We start from the raw sequence: 20,376 nt of genomic DNA, 5'->3' as shown, positions 1-20,376 counted from the left end.
TAGGGTATGTAGTGTACGCTGCAGATATGTTCACACTAGGCTGCACAGACTTACAGCAAGATGGGCTGCAGTGTGTACATCGCCCTGGCCAAAAACTAGCACTCTAGCAGGATACAGCTAAACCCCCACTAAAGTGGAAGCGTCACAGTTGCAGGAGGAGCAAATCCCACACACACCTCCATGGAATGGAGGAGGGCGATTGCTAGATGATAAAACTGCACACTAGTGGCTTGCATAGAGCGCTGTTCACATGCATATGGCACAGTCACAAACCCGCAGCCTATTAGCTGACGCCCATACTATCAGATCAGGCGGGCTGCCAAGCCGTACCCCCACTGTGTATCATGCACGGACAGACACTCTACAGTGCAAGGCCCAACAGAAAGGGCCTATCAGCCTGATAGTACCAGTATAGCACTGGCTTTAGGTTATATACGAAAATCCTGGTGATTGGTTCCTTTAACCCCTTCAGCCCCGGGGCACTTTCCGTTTTTGCGTTTTTGTTTTTTGCTCCCCTTCTTCCAAGAGCCGTAACTTTTTTATTTTTCCATCAATCTTGCCATATGAGGGCTTGTTTTTTGCGGGACAAGTTGTACTTTTAAATGAAACCATAAGTTTTACCATATGGTGTACTGGAAAACAGCAAAAAAATTCCAAGTGTGGAAAAATTGCAAAAAAAGTGTGATGGCACAATAGTTTTTGGGATGTTTTATTCACGGTGTTCACTATATGGTAAAACTGATGTGTGGGTATGATACCTGAGGTCGGTGCGAGTTTGTAGACACCAAACATGTATAGGTTTACTTGTAACTAAGGGGTTAAAAAAAATTCACAAGTTTGTCCAATAAAAGTGGCGCACGTTTTGCGCCATTTTCCGAAACACGTAGCGTTCTTATTTTTTGGGATCTATGGCTCAGTGACGGCTTATTTTTTGCGTCTCGAGCTGATGTTTCTAATGGTAGCATTTTTGCGCAGATGCTACGTTTTGATCGCCTGTTATTACATTTTGCGTAAAACTTGCGGCAACCAAAAAACGTAATTTTGGCGTTTGGAATTTTTTTGCCACTACGCCGTTTACCAATCAGATTAATTGATTTTATATTTTGATAGATCGGGCATTTCTGAACGCGGCGATACCAAATATGTGTATATTTATTTATTTTTTAACCCTTTAATTTTCAATGGGGGGAAAGGGGGGTGATTTGAACTTTTAGGTTTTTTGTTTTTTTTTTTAATTTTTTAAAACTTTTTTTTTACTTTTTTTATTTTATTTTACTAGACCCCCTAGGGGGCTATAGCGATCAGCAATCCGATTGCTGATTGCTATCTGCTGATTACAGCTATACCGCTGTAAACAGCAGAAATAGTCACTTTCTTTCTTCCTCGGCTCCGTGCCGAGGAAGAATGAAAGTGAAACTTCGTAGCACCAGGCGTCATCACATGACCCTGTGCTACGATGGCAACCACCGAACGTCACGTGATCACTCACGTGACGTCCGGAGGGGGCGGCGGTAAGAAAACAAGATGGCCGCGCGCATATAGATCTCGCTGCCAGACTTTGGCAGCGAGATCTAAGGGGTTAATGTTCCGGGTGGAATGCGATTCCACTCGGAACATGTAGGCACACATGTCAGCTGTTGAAAACAGCTGATATGTGTGCCGATCCACGCCGCCTGCCCGCGGCAGGGGGCGGGGCTTACCAGGACACGATCCATGACGGATATATCCGTCCATGGTCGTGAAGGGGTTAAACAATAGGTAATTTCTCACATATCCCAAGGCACTTGGAGGAACTGAACTCGAATGGTATTAAACAGGATATGTAAGGATCTGTGGTGGAGGGGAGAAGATTAAAGCGGGCTTTACACGCAACGACATCGCTAACGAAATGTCGTTGGGGGTCACGGAATACGTGACGCACATCCGGCCTCGTTAGCGACATTGTTGCGTGTGAAAAGCACGAACGACTGTTAACGATCAAAATTACTCACCTAATCGTTGTCCGGTCGTTCTAATCCAAATTATCGTTGCTGTTGCAGAACGCAGATTGTTCGTCGTTCCTGCGGCAGCACACATCGCTACGTGTGACACCGCAGGAATGAGGATCATCATCGTACCTGCGGCTGCCCGCAATAAAGGAAGAAGGTGGACGGGATATTCGTCCCGCTCATCTCCGCTCCTCCTCTTCTATTGGGCGGCTGCTTAATGACGCCGCTGTGACGGCGCACGAACAGCCCCCTTAGAAAGGAGGCGGTTCGCCGGCCACAGCGACGTCGCAGGGCACGTAAGTATGTGTTACGGGTCCTAGCGATGTTCTGCGCCACGGGCAGCGATTTGCCCGTGACGCACAACCGACGGGGGCGGGTGCTTTCACCAGCGTCATCGCTAGCGATGTCGCTGTGTGTAAAGCCCACTTAAGAATCTGAGGGAACAATACTATTATATGTGAAACACACGCAGGGAAGTACATATTTTTGGTGACCAGAGTGTAATGTGTAAGTGCCATTTTTGCCATAATAGAACATGTGAATAGGCATATTTTGGGAATATAGTATTTTTGACTACTGCATCTACTACTTATATTAGTATATATTTCCCTTATGCTTTAGTTTTATTGTCTATGAATTTACTTATCATTGTGTTGAAAAATCCTGCAGAATATGATAGAGATAAGCATTATTTGCTATACATGTTATGTAGGTACAAGAAGGGAATTTTGTTTACTTACCGTAAATTCCTTTTCTTCTAGCTCCTATTGGGAGACCCAGACAATTGGGTGTATAGCTTCTGCCTCCGGAGGCCACACAAAGTATTACACTTTAAAAAGTGTAACCCCTCCCCTCTGCTATACACCCTCCCGTGCATCACGGGCTCATCAGTTTTGGTGCCAAAGCAGGAAGGAGGAAACTTATAAATTGGTCTAAGGTAAATTCAATCCGAAGGATGTTCGGAGAACTGAAACCATGAACCAAAAGAACAATTCAACATGTACAACATGTGTACACAAAAGATCAACAGCCCGAAGGGAACAGGGGCGGGTGCTGGGTCTCCCAATAGGAGCTAGAAGAAAAGGAATTTACGGTAAGTAAACAAAATTCCCTTCTTCTTTGTCGCTCCATTGGGAGACCCAGACAATTGGGATGTCCAAAAGCTATCCCTGGGTGGGTAAAAGAATACCTCGATAAAAAGAGCCGAAAAACGGCCCCCTCTTACAGGTGGGCAACTGCCGCCTGAAGGAGTCGCCTACCTATGCTGGCATCTGCCGAATCATCGGCATGCACCTGATAGTGTTTCGTGAAAGTGTGCAGACTCGACCAGGTAGCCGCCTGACACACCTGCCGAGCCGTAGCCTGGTGTCGCAATGCCCAGGACACCGACGGCTCTGGTAGAATGGGCCTTCAGCCCTGCAGGAATCGGAAGCCTAAAAGAACGGTAGGCTTCAAGAATCGGTTCCTTGATCCACCGAGCCAAGGTTGACTTGAAAACCTGAAATCCCTTACTCTGGCCCGCGATAAGGACAAGAGCGCATCAGACCGGCGCAGGGGCGCCGTGCGAGAAATGTAGAGCCGGAGTGCTCTCACCAGATCTAATAAATGCAAATCCTTTTCACATTGGTGAACTGGATGCGGACCCAAAGAGGGTAAGACGATATCCTGATTGAGATGAAACGGGGATACCTTAGGGAGAAAGTCCGGGACCGGACGTAGAACCACCCTATCCTGGTGAAACGCCAGGAAGGGGGCTTTGCCTGACAGCGCTGCTAGCTGAGACACTCTTCTGAGTGATGTGACTGCCACTAGGAAGGCCACCCTTTGCGAAAGGCGACATAGAGAGATCCCGCATCGGCTCTAAAAGTGGCTTCTGAAGAGTCGTCAGCACCCTGTTAAGATCCGAGGGTGTTAACGGACGCTGGTAAGGTGGGACCGGAAAGCGCCGATACTTGTCCCTTGAGAGAGCCGAGAGACAAGCCCTTGTCCATTCCGGATTGAAGGAAAGAAAGAAAAGTGGGCAAGGCAAACGGCCAGGGAGTAAAACCCTGATCAGAGCACCAGGATAAGAAGATCCTCCAAGTCCTGTGATAGATCTTGGCGGACGTTGGTTTCCTGGCCTGTCTCATGGTGGCAATGACATCTGGAGATATCCCTGATGACGCTAGGAGCCAGGACTCAATGGCCACACAGTCAGGTTTAGAGCCGCAGAATTCAGAAGGAAATATGGCCCTTGAGGCAGCAAGTCTGGTCGGTCTGGGAGTGTCCACGGTTGACCCACCGTGAGATGCCACAGATCCGGGTACCACGATCACCTCGGCCAGTCTGGAGCGACGAGGATGGCGCGGCGACAGTCTGACCTGATCTTGCGTAACACTCTGGGCAGCAGTGCCAGAGGAGGAAATACATAAGGCAGTCGAAACTGCGACCAGTCGTGAACTAGCGCGTCTGCCGCCAGAGCTCTGTGATCCTTGGACCGAGCCATGAATGCCGGGACTTTGTTGTTGTGCCGAGACGCCATTAGATCGACGTCCGGCGTTCCCCAGCGGCAACAGATCTCTAGAAACACGTCCGGGTGAAGAGACCATTCCCCTGCGTCCATGCCCTGGCGACTGAGAAAATCTGCTTCCCAGTTTTCTACGCCCAGGATGTGAACTGCGGAGATGGTGGAGGCTGTGGCTTCCGCCCACAGCCGAATCCGCTGAACTGCTCGGAAGGCTTGACGACTGCGTGTGCCGCCCTGGTGGTTGATGTACGCAACCGCCGTGGCGTTGTCCGACTGAATTCGGATCTGCCTGCCCTCCAGCCACCGCTGGAACACCTTTAGGGCTAGATCCACTGCCCTTATCTCCAGAACATTGATCTGAAGGGAGGACTCTGTCGGAGTCCAGGTTCCCTGAGCCGAGTGGTGGAGGAAGACCGCTCCCCACCCTGACAGACTCGCATCCGTCGTGACCACAGCCCCGGCTGGGGGCCGGAAGGATTTTTCCTTCGCCCAGGAAGTGGAAAGAAGACATCACTGAAGAGAGGTTTTGCTGCAAGGGAAAGAGAGACGTTCTTGTCTAGGGACATCGACCTCCTGTCCCATTTGCGGTGTCCGATAGAATCGAACGCAGACGAAACTGCGCAAGGGAACTGCCTCCCTTGCTGCCACCATCTTCCTTTGAGAGTGTAGGACCGCCACCACTGCTGCCATGACCTTGGTGAAGACCCGTGGGGCTGTCGCCAGGCCGAATGGCAGTGCCACGAACTGAAGGTATTCGTCCCTGTTGGCGAAACGCAGAAGCGTTGAAGCTCGGGTGCGATCGGCACATGGAGATAAGCATCCTTGATCTTCAACACAAAGCATAAAAACTGGTGAGCCCGTGATGCACGGGAGGGTGTATAGCAGAGGGGAGGGGTTACACTTTTTAAAGTGTAATACTTTGTGTGGCCTCCGGAGGCAGAAGCTATACACCCAATTGTCTGGGTCTCCCAATGGAGCGACAAAGAAATTGAGATTTGTAATCTCTGGTGACCATTGTGTATTATTTCTCCGTCTTTTTATGCTATGTCCACTCTTTTGGGAAACGCACACTTATTGCCGTTATTTTTCCACCAATATCAGTAAAATGAGGAAAGATTTTCACATTAATTTAAAAAAATAAAACGAAAATGTGTCTGGTCAGGAACAGGATTAAATGACCCAATCTTGAACTGATTCGCAGGCATTTGCTATTTAGGCTACATTTCCAAAAGCTTAATAAAAACTCAACATGAGCCTTAATCTAAAAGTAGCATGAGAACGCCTCAGAGACCTGGATTCCAGAGATGTATCACTTACTATGCTGCTTGTTGTAGTTTCAATATAATTAGTGTTTTATAAGCAGGAGATTATCACTCTTCTCGTGACACATAGTCCTCTTGCTCTGTATAATCACGCTCCCGCCACTGCCTGTACATAGTATACACAGAAAGCAGCCAATCAGATCTAAACATTCAGAGAACTGCTAGATCCCGCTGCAGTTTTAATCAAAACTGGAACAAGCAGCCCAGTAAGTGATACATCATTAAAATCAGGGTCTCTGCCCTTACATTATACTGCTCTCAAATTACAAAGCAAAAACCTGCTAACAGATTTACAATAATGAAATCAGTGTCATCTAATGTCTTTAGCCCTATCTAGGCATACCTACATGCACAGACTAACTCATTGCAGCAGACTGTACATTTTTAGTATGATACACCCTTAAAGGGAACCAATCATCAGGATTTTCGTGTATAAGCTGCAGCCAGTGCAGTACTGGCACTATCATGCACAGTGTGTACATACCATCAGGGTGCAGCTCGGGTGTTTAGGCAGTGAAATTCATCTTTATAAAGTTTGAAATTTCGTGCACTTTTTGATTGACGTGTGCACCTCTCTGTTAATGTCCGGGCGGGTTATGCAGGAGTTCCCCGCCCCCCCACCAGCCTGTTCCTCCCGCTCTCCTGATGTCCGGGCGTGTTATGCACGTGTTCCCCGCCCCCCCGCGCCGCCTGTTCCTCCCTCCCTCCCTCTGGCTGTATGTAAATATCTAATCTTCAGAAACACGGCGCCAGAGTGGGCCTCTGCGCACAGCGCTTATCTCCAGCGCCATGTTTCTGAAGCCCGCATCACACAGCTTGGTGTTAGAGGGCGGCGCATGCGCCCTCGCTCCTTCAGATCCCGTTGTGACCGCAGGAGCGAGCGCGATCACAACAGGACTGCAGAACAGCTGATCGGAGGACGCGATTACCTGTTGCTCCTGTATCGTGCCGCCCCAGGACACCGGGCCAACACACCAGCCGGTGTGACATCGCTGTGGCGCCGCCCTCTCAGACACCAAGTTGTGTAATGCGGGGGCTTCATAAACATGGCGCCGGAGATAAGCGCTATGCGCAGAGGCCCACTCCGGCGCCATGTTTCTGAAGATTAGATATTTACATACAGCCAGAGGGAGGGAGGGAGGAACAGGCGGCGCAGGGGGGCGGGGAACACGTGCATAACCCACCCGGAGAGAGGGAGGAACAGGCTGGTGGGGGGGCGGGGAACTCCTGCATAACCCGCTCGGACATTATCTGCAGAGGTGCACACGTCAATCAAAAAGTGCACGAAATTTCAAACTTTATAAAGTTGTATTTCACTGACTAAACACCCGAGCTGCCCCCTGATGGTATGTACACACTGTGCATGATAGTGCCCGTACTGCACTGGCTGCAGCTTATACACGAAAATCCTGATGATTGGTTCCCTTTAAGATTTTGGTGTATATTTGGCGAATTGAATATCAAAAAAAAAAGAGAATTTTGTTACTTACCGTAAATTCTTTTTCTTATAGTTCCGACATGGGAGACCCAGACCATGGGTGTATAGCTTCTGCCTCCGGAGGACACACAAAGTACTACACTAAAAGTGTAGCTCCTCCCTCCGAGCATATACACCCCCTGGATGACAAATCTAACCAGTTTAGTGCAAAAGCTGAAGGAGGACATCCACCCATAAGTAGAGATAGAGTAAAACTCGGAATAACCGGAACCTCTGTCTACAACAACAGCCGGTGAAAACACACGGAACAATTACTGCCAACAGGCAACAGGGAGGGTGCTGGGTCTCCCATGTCGGAACTATAAGAAAAAGAATTTACGGTAAGTAACAAAATTCTCTTTTTCTTCATCGTTCCTTATGGGAGACGCAGACCATGGGACGTCTCAAAGCAGTCCATGGGTGGGAAATAAACAGAACTGAGAAGTAGGCAAAACCTAACTTCACAAATGGGCGACAGCCGCCTGAAGGATGCGTCTGCCCAAGCTCGCGTCTGCCGAAGCATGAGCATGCACTTGGTAGTGCTTCGAAAAGGTGTGCAGACTAGACCAAGTGGCAGCCTGACAAACCTGCTGAGCCGTAGCCTGGTGCCTGAAAGCCCAGGAGGCACCGACAGCTCTGGTCGAGTGCGCCTTAATCCCTGGCGGTGGGGGCACCTGAGAACATTGGTAGGCATCGGATATGGCCGACCTAATCCAACGAGCTAGGGTCGGTTTAGAAGCCGAGAGACCCTTGCGCTGACCTGTGGTGAGCACAAAAAGAGAGGTGCACCGCCTAAGAGCGGCGGTGCGTGACACATAGATTCGGAGCGCCCGCACCAAATCCAAAGTATGCAATGCTTTCTCAAAGCGATGCACTGGGGCCGGACAAAGGGAAGGCAATGAAATGGCCTGGTTAAGGTGGAAAGGAGACACCACCTTAGGGAGAAAGTCCGGAGTCGACCGAAGAACCACCTTGTCTTGGTGAAAAACCAAAAAAGGTGACTCCGAAGAGAGAGCAGCCAAATCAGAGACTCTCCTGAGAGAAGTTATGGCCACCAGAAAGACCACTTTCTGTGAAAGTCGAAACAAAGGAACCTCCCTAAGAGGCTCAAAGGGGGGTTTCTGTAAGGCCGTGAGGACCAGATTAAGGTCCCAGGGATCCAAAGGCCGCCGGTAAGGAGGAATGATGTGAGATGCGCCCTGCATGAAGATGCGCACCCGGGCCAGTCGGGCGATACGCCGCTGGAACAATACCGACAGAGCCGAGACCTGTCCCTTGAGGGAATTGAGGGATAGACCTAGCTGCAGACCGGACTGTAGAAAAGACAGGATGGTCGGCAAAGAAAACGGCCAAGGAGCATGGCCGGAAGAGCGACACCAGGACAGGAAAATCCTCCAAGTCCTGTGGTAAATCCTGGCCGAGGAAGACTTCCGAGCCTGAATCATAGTGGAGATGACCTCGGAAGGAATGCCTGAAGCCGTCAGGATCCAGGACTCAAGAGCCACGCCGTCAATCTGAGAGCCGCAGAATTCTGGCGGAAAAACGGACCTTGAGAGAGAAGGTCTGGGTTGTCCGGGAGATGCCACGGCATTTCTACGGACAGACGGAGCAGGTCTGGGTACCAAGCTCGCCTGGGCCAGTCTGGAGCAATGATTATAACCCGACGGCCCTCCATCCTGATCTTGCGCAGGACTCTGGGCAAGAGAGCTAGAGGGGGAAACACGTAGGCCAGACGGAACTGGGACCAATCTTGAACCAGCGCGTCCGCTGCCAAGGCCTGAGGATCGTGGGAGCGAGCCACGTAAACCGGGACCTTGTTGTTGTGCCGGGATGCCATTAGATCCACTTCCGGAGTGCCCCACTTGCGGCAGATTGACCGGAACACTGCCGGATGCAGGGACCACTCGCCGCTGTCCACGGTTTGACGGCTGAGATAATCTGCCTCCCAGTTTTCTACGCCTGGGATGTGGACTGCGGATATGGTGGACTTGGAGTCCTCCGTCCACTGAAGGATGCGTTGAACCTCCAACATCGCCAGGCGGCTGCGAGTCCCGCCCTGGTGATTGATGTAGGCAACTGCAGTCGCGTTGTCCGACTGGACTCGAATGTGCTTTCCCGCCAACAGGTGGTGAAAGGCTACGAGAGCTAGAAGTACAGCCCTGATTTCCAGCACATTGATCGAGAGGGCTGATTCGGACGGAGTCCAAGTGCCCTGTGCTCGGTGGTGGAGAAATACTGCTCCCCAGCCGGAGAGACTGGCGTCCGTGGTGAGGATCACCCAGGACGGAGTCAGGAAGGAGCGTCCCTGAGACAGAGAGAGGGGCCGAAGCCACCACTGAAGAGAGCTCCTGGCCTGTGGCGACAGAGCCACTAGCCTGTGCAAGGAAGAGGTCCGCTTGTCCCAAAAGCGGTGAATGTCCAGCTGCAGAGGACGCAGGTGGAACTGGGCAAAGGGAACCGCTTCCATTGACGCCACCATCTGCCCCAGCACCTGCATGAGGCGCCTGATGGAATGACGGCGGGGCTTCAACAGAGAACGCACCGCCAGATGAAGGGACTGCTGTTTGACTAAGGGCAGCTTCACAAGTGCCGGCAGAGTCTCGAATTGCATCCCTAGGTACGTAAGTTCCTGGGTCGGGGTCAGAGTGGACTTGGGCAGATTGACAAGCCACCCGAATTGAACAAGCGTGGCGAGAGTGAGCGAGACACTCCGCTGACAGTCTGCACTGGATGAGGCCTTGACTAGAAGGTCGTCCAGGTAGGGGAGCACTGCCAACCCCTGGAGGTGCAGAACCGCAACCACTGCTGCCATGACCTTGGTGAACACACGAGGGGCCGTGGCTAACCCGAAGGGGAGAGCCACGAATTGGAAATGTTCCTCTCCGATTGCAAAGCGTAGCCAACGCTGGTGTGAAACTGCAATTGGCACATGCAGATAAGCATCTCTGATGTCGATGGATGCTAGAAAATCTCCTTGGGTCATTGAGGCAATGACCGATCGCAGAGATTCCATGCGAAAGTGCCGCACCTGAACATGCTTGTTGAGAAGCTTGAGATCCAGGATGGGCCGGAAGGAACCGTCCTTCTTGGGGACTAGGAAGAGGTTTGAGTAGAAACCTCTGAACCGTTCCCGGGCGGGAACCAGAACAATTACTCCGTTGGCCTGCAAGGATGCCACGGCCTGTGAGAAGGCGGTGGCTTTGGAGCAGGGGGGAGTGGACATAAAAAATCTGTTTGGCGGGCTGGAAGAAAATTCTATCCTGTAGCCGTGGGAGATGATATCCCGCACCCACTGATCGGAGACGTGCTGAAACCACACGTCGCCAAAGTGGGAGAGCCTGCCACCGACCAAGGACATTGCTGGCGCAGCCAGATAGTCAAGAGGAGGCTGCCTTAGTGGCAGCGGCTCCTCCGTTCTTCTGAGGACGCGGCTTCGCGCGCCAGCTGGGTTTGCGATCCTTGGCTGAGTTAGTGGACGAAGCTGAGGGCTTAGAGGATGACCAGTTAGAGGAACGAAAGGAACGAAACCTCGACTGGTTCCTGCCCTGGACAGGTTTCCTGGTTTTAGTTTGTGGCAAGGAAGTACTCTTCCCGCCAGTAGCTTCCTTAATAATTTCATCCAGTTGTTCACCGAACAGCCGGGACCCAGCAAAGGGGAGCCCAGCAAGATACTTCTTGGAAGAAGCGTCTGCTTTCCACTCTCGAAGCCACAAGATCCTGCGGATCGCGAGGGAATTAGCAGAAGCCACCGCCGTGCGGTGAGAAGCCTCCAGAATAGCAGACATGGCATAGGATGAAAAAGCCGAAGCCTGGGAAGTTAAGGCAACCATCTCGGGTATAGAGTCCCTGGCGAGGGAATGTATCTCCGCCAGAGAAGCAGATACTGCCTTAAGAGCCCACACTGCTGCAAAGGACGGGGAGAACGAGGCTCCTGCCGCCTCATATACAGATTTGGCCAGAAGGTCAACCTGGCGGTCAGTGGGATCCTTAAGAGAGGTGCCATCGGCCACAGATGCGACTGTCCGGGCCGAGATTCTAGACACCGGAGGGTCTACCTTTGGTGAGTGAGCCCACTCCTTGACCACCTCTGGTGGAAAGGGAAAACGTTCATCAGAACTACGCTTTGGGAAGCGTTTGTCAGGACAGGCCCTGGGCTTGGTAACAGTGGCCTGAAAACTGGAGTGGTTAAAAAACATACTCCTTGCTCTCTTAGGTGAGGTAAACTGGTGTTTTTCTACCAGAGAGGCTTGTTCCTCTGACGCTGGTGGATTGAGGTTCAGAACGGAGTTAATGGATGCAATCAAATCACTAACATCCGCATCACCCTCAGATAAATCAATGGGGTACATAGAGGTAGCGTCTGAGCCCACAGTAAAAGTATCCTCCTCGCCCTGCAATTCAGCTTGTGAATCAGAGCCGTGGGACGAGGAAGGAGAAGAGTCCCTGCGTCTCCGTTTAGGAGGACGGGGTCCTAAAACATACTCTGTTAGCTCTGCAGAGCGAGTCGGAGCGGCAGAGGCGTCCTGAGAAGGGGGCTGATGCATGGTCAGCAGAGTCCGGGACAGCTGTCCCATGGAGTCGGCAAAAGACTGGGAGATAGCTCTGGAAAAAGATGCTACCCAAGCCGGGGGTTCAGCCACCGGGGCCGGAGCAGCCGGAGGGACCCCTGAGGAGGCTCCAGGCTGAGGCACCATCATGTTAGAGCAGGCATCACAATGTGGATATGTGCTCGGTTCAGGCAGAATGAGCTTACATGCAGTGCATATAGAGTAAAGCTTTACAGCCTTGCTCCTAGTGACAGACATGCTGCTGAGGTGGAGGCTCTGCAGTAAAGAATACACTCCTTTAGAATGACCCCCTGAGAGTGTATAATAAAGCCCACAACCAGAGGTTGTGGCTTACCAGACCGGTTTTTGTGTGCCCTCCGGATTCCACAGCTCGGACCCCAGTGGATGCAGCAGCTGCAGCGGCCAGCGCCGATCAGTGTGAGAACGCTGATAAAATGGCGCTGGAGTGAGGAGGGGGGGCGGGGATTAGCCCAAGAGCGGGAACCGGAGGGCCAAGGAGAGATACAGGGGAGGGAAACATCTCCTCAGACAGGAGTGTCCTCCCCTCTGCTGAACGGCCGGTGGGCGGCGCCGCACTGTTCCCCTGCATGACTGAGATGCAGGGGAACTGAAAACTAAACTAGGCCGCAACTGAAGCCGGGGCCTAGATTTTTACATGCGGCCGACGAGCAGGCACCCTCGGCGCGGTTCTCAGGAAAAACCCAGAGAACCGGCCGGAAATCACAGCAAGGTTAACAAACACACTCCCCCCTCAATAAATGTACAAGGGACCCCTGAATAACGTCTCAATACTTAGCTTATGAGACGCAGGGCCATGTCCCTGGGGGGGGGTTGAACGCTCCGTCCGGCAGGATCCTGACAGGGCTGCGGATGGAGACCGGTCTCCTGCAAAGCAGAGAGAACCGTGATGGCTCCCACTTCAAGCCAGAGCCTCAGGGGATGGTGAAGGAGCGCGGCATGTGAAGGCTCCAGCCTTGTAAAGTCAACCTTAACAGCACCGCCGACACAGTGGGGTGAGAAGGGACATGCCGGGAGTCCAGACTGGACCCGCTTTTCTTCCAAATCTTTGAAATAAAAAAATCAAAAATCAAAAATCAGAGAATGCATGTGTGTGTGTGACCTCCTGAACACAAAGCATTGAAACTGGTTAGATTTGTCATCCAGGGGGTGTATATGCTCGGAGGGAGGAGCTACACTTTTAGTGTAGTACTTTGTGTGTCCTCCGGAGGCAGAAGCTATACACCCATGGTCTGGGTCTCCCATAAGGAACGAGGAAGAAACTATTTATTACATCTGTCAAATCAAACTTCTGCACCTTTTTGTAAATGGTCCCTCAAATGGACAAAAAAAAACCCAAAACACTAAAAAAGTCGTACAAATTAAAGATTTTTCATAAGTCTAGGTGGTCACTAATAGATATATGTTTTACTTACCTCTTCCCTTTCTTGAAATGGCAGCTATATTTGGGAAAGTCGTACAGCTCTGTCATCCGTTCTTTAAATAGACGTCTGACGGGGCATTGTTCAAGAAATGGCATTGTAACTTTGTTCTGAGCCTCGACAAAGGCCTGGGAAATAAAAAAGCATTGTGTCAGTTTAGAAAACATCTGAATTATCATAAGATAGGTACAAGTTAACATTGAGAAAGAAATGGGACTGGCGTGTACGCTTGGCAAGTTTGTGAAAATGTTATGGGGAGAAATCATCCTTTGACCTCCGGGATGATGAGAGCAGTCATCTAATTTTCAGATTCTCTCTGTTGTACTCTATGGAGCTAGACAAACTCCACAGATCTCCCACAACTACTAAGGGCAGGTGCAGATGGCTGCAGAGTCCCTCATCCGAGAACATCGGGCAGACTATGCAAATTACACGATCAGAGTTTTATCCGAGTGTTAGCACAGTGTGGTCCAATACTCTCGGATTACATAATCGGAGCACATTGTGAGGAGAGGATGGAGAACAAAATGTCCCCAGTCTGTGAATCTGCAGAAATCGGACTGCACTCTGATGTCATCTAAGTGCAGTCCGATGTTTTCCATCATTGACTAGCACTGCCGAGTGCGATCAGAATATCGGCTCAAACCCGGACATGCGGAGTCTTTTTCCTCGAACAGACACGGTTTGAGGAAAAATCTGCCGTTCGGGATCCCATAGACTAGCATTAATTCAAGTGCGATCAGATGTTTTGTTGAATAGAACTTGGATTGAAAATAAAGCAGTCTGAATCTCCCCTAATAGACAGAAACTGTGCATTTATGACTACCACAATTCTCTCAATGGAGGTTAAAAGGGTTGTCCACTACTAGGACAACCCTTTCTGATTCCACATGTTTCCCCCAGGTAAAATAATAAAGTTTATACTCCTCTCCCATGCCGCCACCCTTCTAGCTGTGCTCGCATTACCTGGGCTCATGTAACATTGTGATGTCACGCGAGCCCCGAGTCCAATTAGCGCTGACTTCTGTCTCCCTGCCTTCAGACATAGTAGCAATCAACAGGAAATGAGCGGCAGCCGCAGCACTTACTTCCTGTTGTTTAACTCCTTTGCTCCCGAGGTGGGAAGACAGAAGCTGATACTGATTGGACGCCAGGCTCGAGTAACATCACAAACCCATGTGAGCGTCGGCACCACGAGACCGGACATTGTTGGAAGGGCACCAGTATAAGAGGTAAGTATAGGCTTTTTTTATTTTACCTGGGGGAAACATGTGGAATCAGGAGGGGTTGTCCTAGTAGTGGCCAACCCCTTTAAAGAACCTTTCTTGTCATGACTGGGGGCTGCACTGATCTAACCCCGATGATAGAAAATAAATTACAAATGCTTTTGATATAAGGATGGCTTAGTTCAGCATCACGTACATAGATATAAAAGCCTTCATTACATGTATGAAATCACAGAAATGTCTTCAAATCTCTAGAATTTGAACTCAAGTAAACTTTAAATAGAATGTCTTCCCTGTGGTGGCACTGTAGGGAAAGTCATCAATGCTTTTGTTTTGTTTTTTTTTTTTGCTTTTGCACTTCTTTCGGGTTTTTATTTGTGCCTTTTTTTAAAGTCCCTTTTTATGTGTTTGGGTTTTTTTTATTTTAATTCACCATTATGGGCAGGGTGTAGACTTTCCAGATGCTTTTGCCTGATTCATCATTTGACTTTTATCCAGGATTGTGAATTACATTGGAGCATCATGGGAACATTTTTTCAATGATTTAGTGAACAAGAGATTTTGTGAGAGAGTCTTTTTTTGGAAATAAATAATTTTTTCCCTGTGTTGTTTTTTTTTTTTTTAACTTTACACTAACAGGGTTAGTAATGGGGGTGTCTGATAGACTCCTCGTCATTAGTAACTTCTGGCCTTGATGCCAGCTGACATTACACAGCTGACTTCCACTCCATTAACCATTACCACATTTGCCATCGCACCAAGGCAAACAGGAAGAGTCAGGGCGAATTACCAAAAGTGGTGCATCTAATGCGATGCGTCAATTCTGGAGCAGCTGCGGGCTGCTATTTTTAGGTTGGGAAGGGCCAAATAACTATGTTCGCTCATGGCCAGCATCAGACCGAGAATTTCTCACGCGTAGTGATATTGACGTCACCATTTGTGAAAAATTCCAGGTCTGGTGCTGACCAGGAGTGACCTATGAAGCATCATTCTCTGAACAAGGCTTCATAGGTTAGAATATGGATTCAAGGGATGCAGCGGGACCACTATACCATCGATTACGTTGGATCGTCATGTTTTTATTTTTAATAAATTGGTGAACGAGGGATAACATGGTGGAGTTTTTATTCAAATTAACTATTTTTCCCTGTGTGTGTTTTTAACTTTACACTGACTGGGTTAGTAATAGGGGTGTCTGTTAGACACCTGACCATTGCTAACCCATGGGATTTATGTCAGCTGACACTACACAGTTGACATCAAGCTCAAAAATATTACACTGTTTCCAAAGCACCAGAGAAATCGGGAAGACATGGGGCGCAGCGTCTGAATTGCCGAATCTAATTGATGCACCAATTCTGGGGACACGCAAGCTGCTATTTTTAGGTTGGGAAGTGCCACCAATCTACAAGTCATCACCTATTTTTAGTAGGAGTAATAAACTGGTTATTCACATCATTACAAATTATCTCTTAAAAAACACAATGTCTTTACAATGGATGTACAAGGGACTTTTTAGTCATGTATCCAGTTTATACATCAGTCCATCACTAGTGCTGTGCTGTAACATCTTTGAACATGAGGTACTGACTAGAGATAAATAAAGTTTATTTAACTTTTTAGGTGTATCTAAGGAGATTGACTGAAGGAGATCCCTCCTTCTGTCAGTATTATATAAGTAATATTAGTACATACAATAAAGCTAAAGAGTACACATAAGGCAGACCATTCTAATCTGCTCTGGTGAGCCAGCCTGAAGCTATGTTTGGACGAATTTATGAAAAAGTGACATATTTCGTCAAGAAAAAAAAATATTTGTTTTTCATCCAAGAAGAAGGGAATTTTGTTTACTTACCGTAAATTCCTTTTCTTCTAGCTCCAATTGGGAGACCCAGACAATTGGGTGTATAGGCTATGCCTCCGGAGGCCGCACAAAGTGTTACACTAAAAGTGTAAAGCCCCTCCCCTTCTGCCTATACACCCCCCGTGCTCCCACGGGCTCCTCAGTTTTGGTGCAAAAGCAAGAAGGAGGAAAAAATTATAAACTGGTTTAAAGTAAATTCAATCCGAAGGAATATCGGAGAACTGAAACCATTCAACATGAACAACATGTGTACACAAAAAAACAGGGGCGGGTGCTGGGTCTCCCAATTGGAGCTAGAAGAAAAGGAATTTACGGTAAGTAAACAAAATTCCCTTCTTCTTTGTCGCTCCATTCGGAGACCCAGACAATTGGGACGTCCAAAAGCAGTCCCTGGGTGGGTAAAATAATACCTCGTAATAGAGCCGTAAAACGGCCCCTTCCTACAGGTGGGCAACCGCCGCCTGAAGGACTCGTCTACCTAGGCTGGCATCCGCCGAAGCATAGGTATGCACCTGATAGTGTTTTGTGAAAGTGTGCAGGCTCGACCAGGTAGCCGCCTGACACACCTGCTGAGCCGTAGCCTGGTGCCTCAAAGCCCAGGACGCACCCACGGGTCTGGTAGAATGGGCCTTCAGCCCTGAGGGAACCGGAAGCCCAGCAGAACGGTAAGCTTCGAGAATTGGTTCCTTGATCAACCGAGCCAGGGTTGATTTGGAAGCCTGTGACCCTTTACGCTGGCCAGCGACAAGGACAAAGAGTGCATCCGAGCGGCGCAGGGGTGCCGTACGAGAAATGTAGAGTCTGAGTGCTCTCACCAGATCTAACAAGTGCAAATCCTTTTCACATTGGTGAACTGGATGAGGACAAAAAGAGGGTAAGGAGATATCCTGATTGAGATGAAAGGGGGATACCACCTTAGGGAGAAATTCCGGAACCGGACGCAGAACCACCTTGTCCTGGTGAAACACCATGAAAGGGGCTTTGCACGACAACGCTGCTAGCTCAGACACTCTCCGAAGTGAAGTGACTGCTACTAGGAAAACTACTTTCTGCGAAAGGCGTGAGAGAGAAATATCCCTCATTGGCTCGAATGGTGGTTTCTGAAGAACCATCAGCACCCTGTTCAGATCCCAGGGTTCTAACGGCCGCTTGTATGGAGGAACGATGTGACAAACCCCCTGCAGGAACGTGCGTACCTGTGGAAGTCTGGCTAGGCGCTTCTGGAAAAACACAGAGAGCGCTGAGACTTGCCCCTTAAGGGAGCCGAGCGACAAACCCTTTTCCAGTCCAGATTGAAGGAAGGACAGAAAAGTGGGCAAGGCAAATGGCCAGGGAGAAAAACCCTGAGCAGAGCACCACGACAGGAAAATTTTCCACGTCCTGTGGTAGATCTTGGCGGATGTTGGTTTCCTAGCCTGTCTCATAGTGGCAATGACCTCTTGAGATAATCCTGAAGACGCTAGGATCCAGGACTCAATGGCCACACAGTCAGGTTGAGGGCCGCAGAATTCAGATGGAAAAACGGCCCTTGAGACAGCAAGTCTGGTCGGTCTGGTAGTGCCCACGGTTGGCCGACCGTGAGATGCCACAGATCCGGGTACCACGACCTCCTCGGCCAGTCTGGAGCGACGAGTATGACGCGGCGGCAGTCGGCCCTGATCTTGCGTAACACTCTGGGCAACAGTGCCAGCGGAGGAAACACATAAGGGAGCTGAAACTGCGACCAATCCTGAACTAAGGCGTCTGCCGCCATAGCTCTGGGATCTTGAGACCGTGCCATGAACGTCGGTACCTTGTTGTTGTGCCGGGACGCCATTAGGTCGACGTCCGGCATGCCCCAGCGGCAACATATCTCCTGAAACACGTCCGGGTGAAGGGACCATTCCCCTGCGTCCATGCCCTGGCGACTGAGAAAGTCTGCTTCCCAGTTTTCTACGCCTGGGATGTGAACTGCGGATATGGTGGAGGCTGTGGCTTCCACCCACAGTAGAATCCGCCGGACTTCCTGGAAGGCTTGCCGACTGCGTGTCCCGCCTTGGTGGTTGATGTATGCCACCGCTGTGGAGTTGTCCGACTGAATTCGGATCTGCTTGCCTTCCAGCCACTGCTGGAACGCTTTTAGGGCCAGATACACTGCCCTGATCTCCAGAACATTGATCTGAAGCGAGGACTCTTGCTGAGTCCACGTACCCTGAGCCCTGTGGTGGAGAAAAACTGCTCCCCACCCTGACAGACTCGCGTCCGTCGTGACCACCGCCCAGGATGGGGGTAGGAAGGATTTCCCCTTCGATAATGAAGTGGGAAGAAGCCACCACCGAAGGGAAGCTTTGGTTGCCTGAGAGAGGGAGACGTTCCTGTCGAGGGACGTCTGTTTCCTGTCCCATTTGCGTAGGATGTCCCATTGAAGAGGACGCAGGTGAAACTGCGCGAAAGGGACTGCCTCCATTGCTGCCACCATCTTCCCCAGGAAGTGCATGAGGCGCCTCAAGGGGTGTGACTGACCTTGAAGGAGAGATTGCACCCCCGTCTGTAGTGAACGCTGCTTGTTCAGCGGAAGCTTCACTATCGCTGAGAGGGTATGAAACTCCATGCCAAGATATGTCAGCGATTGGGCCGGTGTCAGATTTGACTTTGGAAAATTGATGATCCACCCGAAACTCTGGAGAGTCTCCAGAGTAGCGTTGAGGCTGTGCTGGCATGCCTCTTGGGAGGGAGCCTTGACCAGCAGATCGTCTAAGTAAGGGATCACCGAGTGACCCTGGCAGTGGAGGACCGCGACTACTGTAGCCATGACCTTGGTGAAAACCCGGGGGGCTGTCGCCAGGCCGAACGGCATTGCCACGAATTGGAGGTGTTCGTCTCCTATGGCGAAGCGCAGGAAGCGCTGATGCTCTGGAGCAATCGGAACGTGAAGATAAGCATCTTTGATATCGATCGATGCAAGGAAATCTCCTTGGGACATTGAGGCGATGACGGAGCGGAGGGATTCCATCCGGAACCGCCTGGTCTTTACGTGTTTGTTGAGCAGTTTTAGGTCCAGGACAGGACGGAAAGACCCGTCCTTCTTTGGAACCACAAACAGGTTGGAGTAAAAACCGTGACCCTGTTGCTGAAGAGGAACAGGGATCACCACTCCTTCTACCTTCAGAGTGTCCAACGCCTGCAGAAGAGCATCGGCTCGCTCGGGAGGCGGAGATGTTCTGAAGAATCGAGTCGGAGGACGAGAGCTGAACTCTATCCTGTAACCGTGAGACAGAATGTCTCTCACCCATCGGTCTTTTACCTGTGGCAGCCAGGTGTCGCAGAAGAGAATTGGAGAGCCTGCCACCGACCGAGGATGCGGTGTGAGGCGGCCGTAAGTCATGAGAACGCCGCCTTGGTAGCGGCACCTCCGGCGGTCTTTTTAGGGCGTGACTTAGACCGCCATGAATCGGAGTTCCTCTGATCCTTCTGAGGCCTTTTGGACGAGGAGAATTGGGCTCTGCCCGCACCCCGAAAGGACCGAAACCTCGACTGTCCCCTCCTCTGTTGGGGTAATTTTGGTTTGGCCTGGGGTAAGGATGTTTCCTTTCCCTTGGATTGTTTTATGATTTCATCCAATCTCTCACCAAACAAACGGTCGCCAGAAAATGGCAAACCGATTAAGCACTTTTTGGCAATCGAATCTGCCTTCCATTCCCGTAGCCACAAGGCCCTGCGTAATGCCACCGAATTGTCGGCTGCAACCGCCGTACGGCTCGCAGAGTCCAGGATAGCATTAATAGCGTAGGACGCAAATGCCGACGTTTGAGAGGTTATGGAAGCCACTTGCGGCGCAGACGTAAGTGTGAGTGCGTCAATTTGGGCTGGACCCGCTGAGATAGCTTGGAGTGCCCATACTGCTGCGAATGCTGGAGCGAAAGACGCGCCGATAGCCTCATAGATGGATTTCAACCAGAGCTCCATCTGTCTGGCAGTGGCATCCTTGAGTGAAGCCCCATCTTCAA

At 50.3% G+C, this 20,376-nt stretch overlaps 1 protein-coding gene across 2 annotated transcripts in view; it reads right to left on the bottom strand.

Annotated features, from left to right (window-relative positions):
- PREP (prolyl endopeptidase) overlaps positions 1–20,376 on the bottom strand; it is a 212,627-nt gene that overhangs the window by 176,709 nt on the left and 15,542 nt on the right. For both annotated transcript variants that reach the window (XM_075340082.1, XM_075340083.1), the window contains exon 3: positions 13,295–13,428. In XM_075340082.1, coding sequence (XP_075196197.1) covers positions 13,295–13,428 — 134 coding nt within the window. The remainder of the gene's footprint in view (positions 1–13,294; positions 13,429–20,376) is intronic.

This window comes from Anomaloglossus baeobatrachus, chromosome 3, assembly GCF_048569485.1.
Source record: "Anomaloglossus baeobatrachus isolate aAnoBae1 chromosome 3, aAnoBae1.hap1, whole genome shotgun sequence".
NCBI lineage: Eukaryota > Metazoa > Chordata > Amphibia > Anura > Aromobatidae > Anomaloglossus > Anomaloglossus baeobatrachus.
This window is presented reverse-complemented; position numbering and strand designations above follow the sequence as displayed.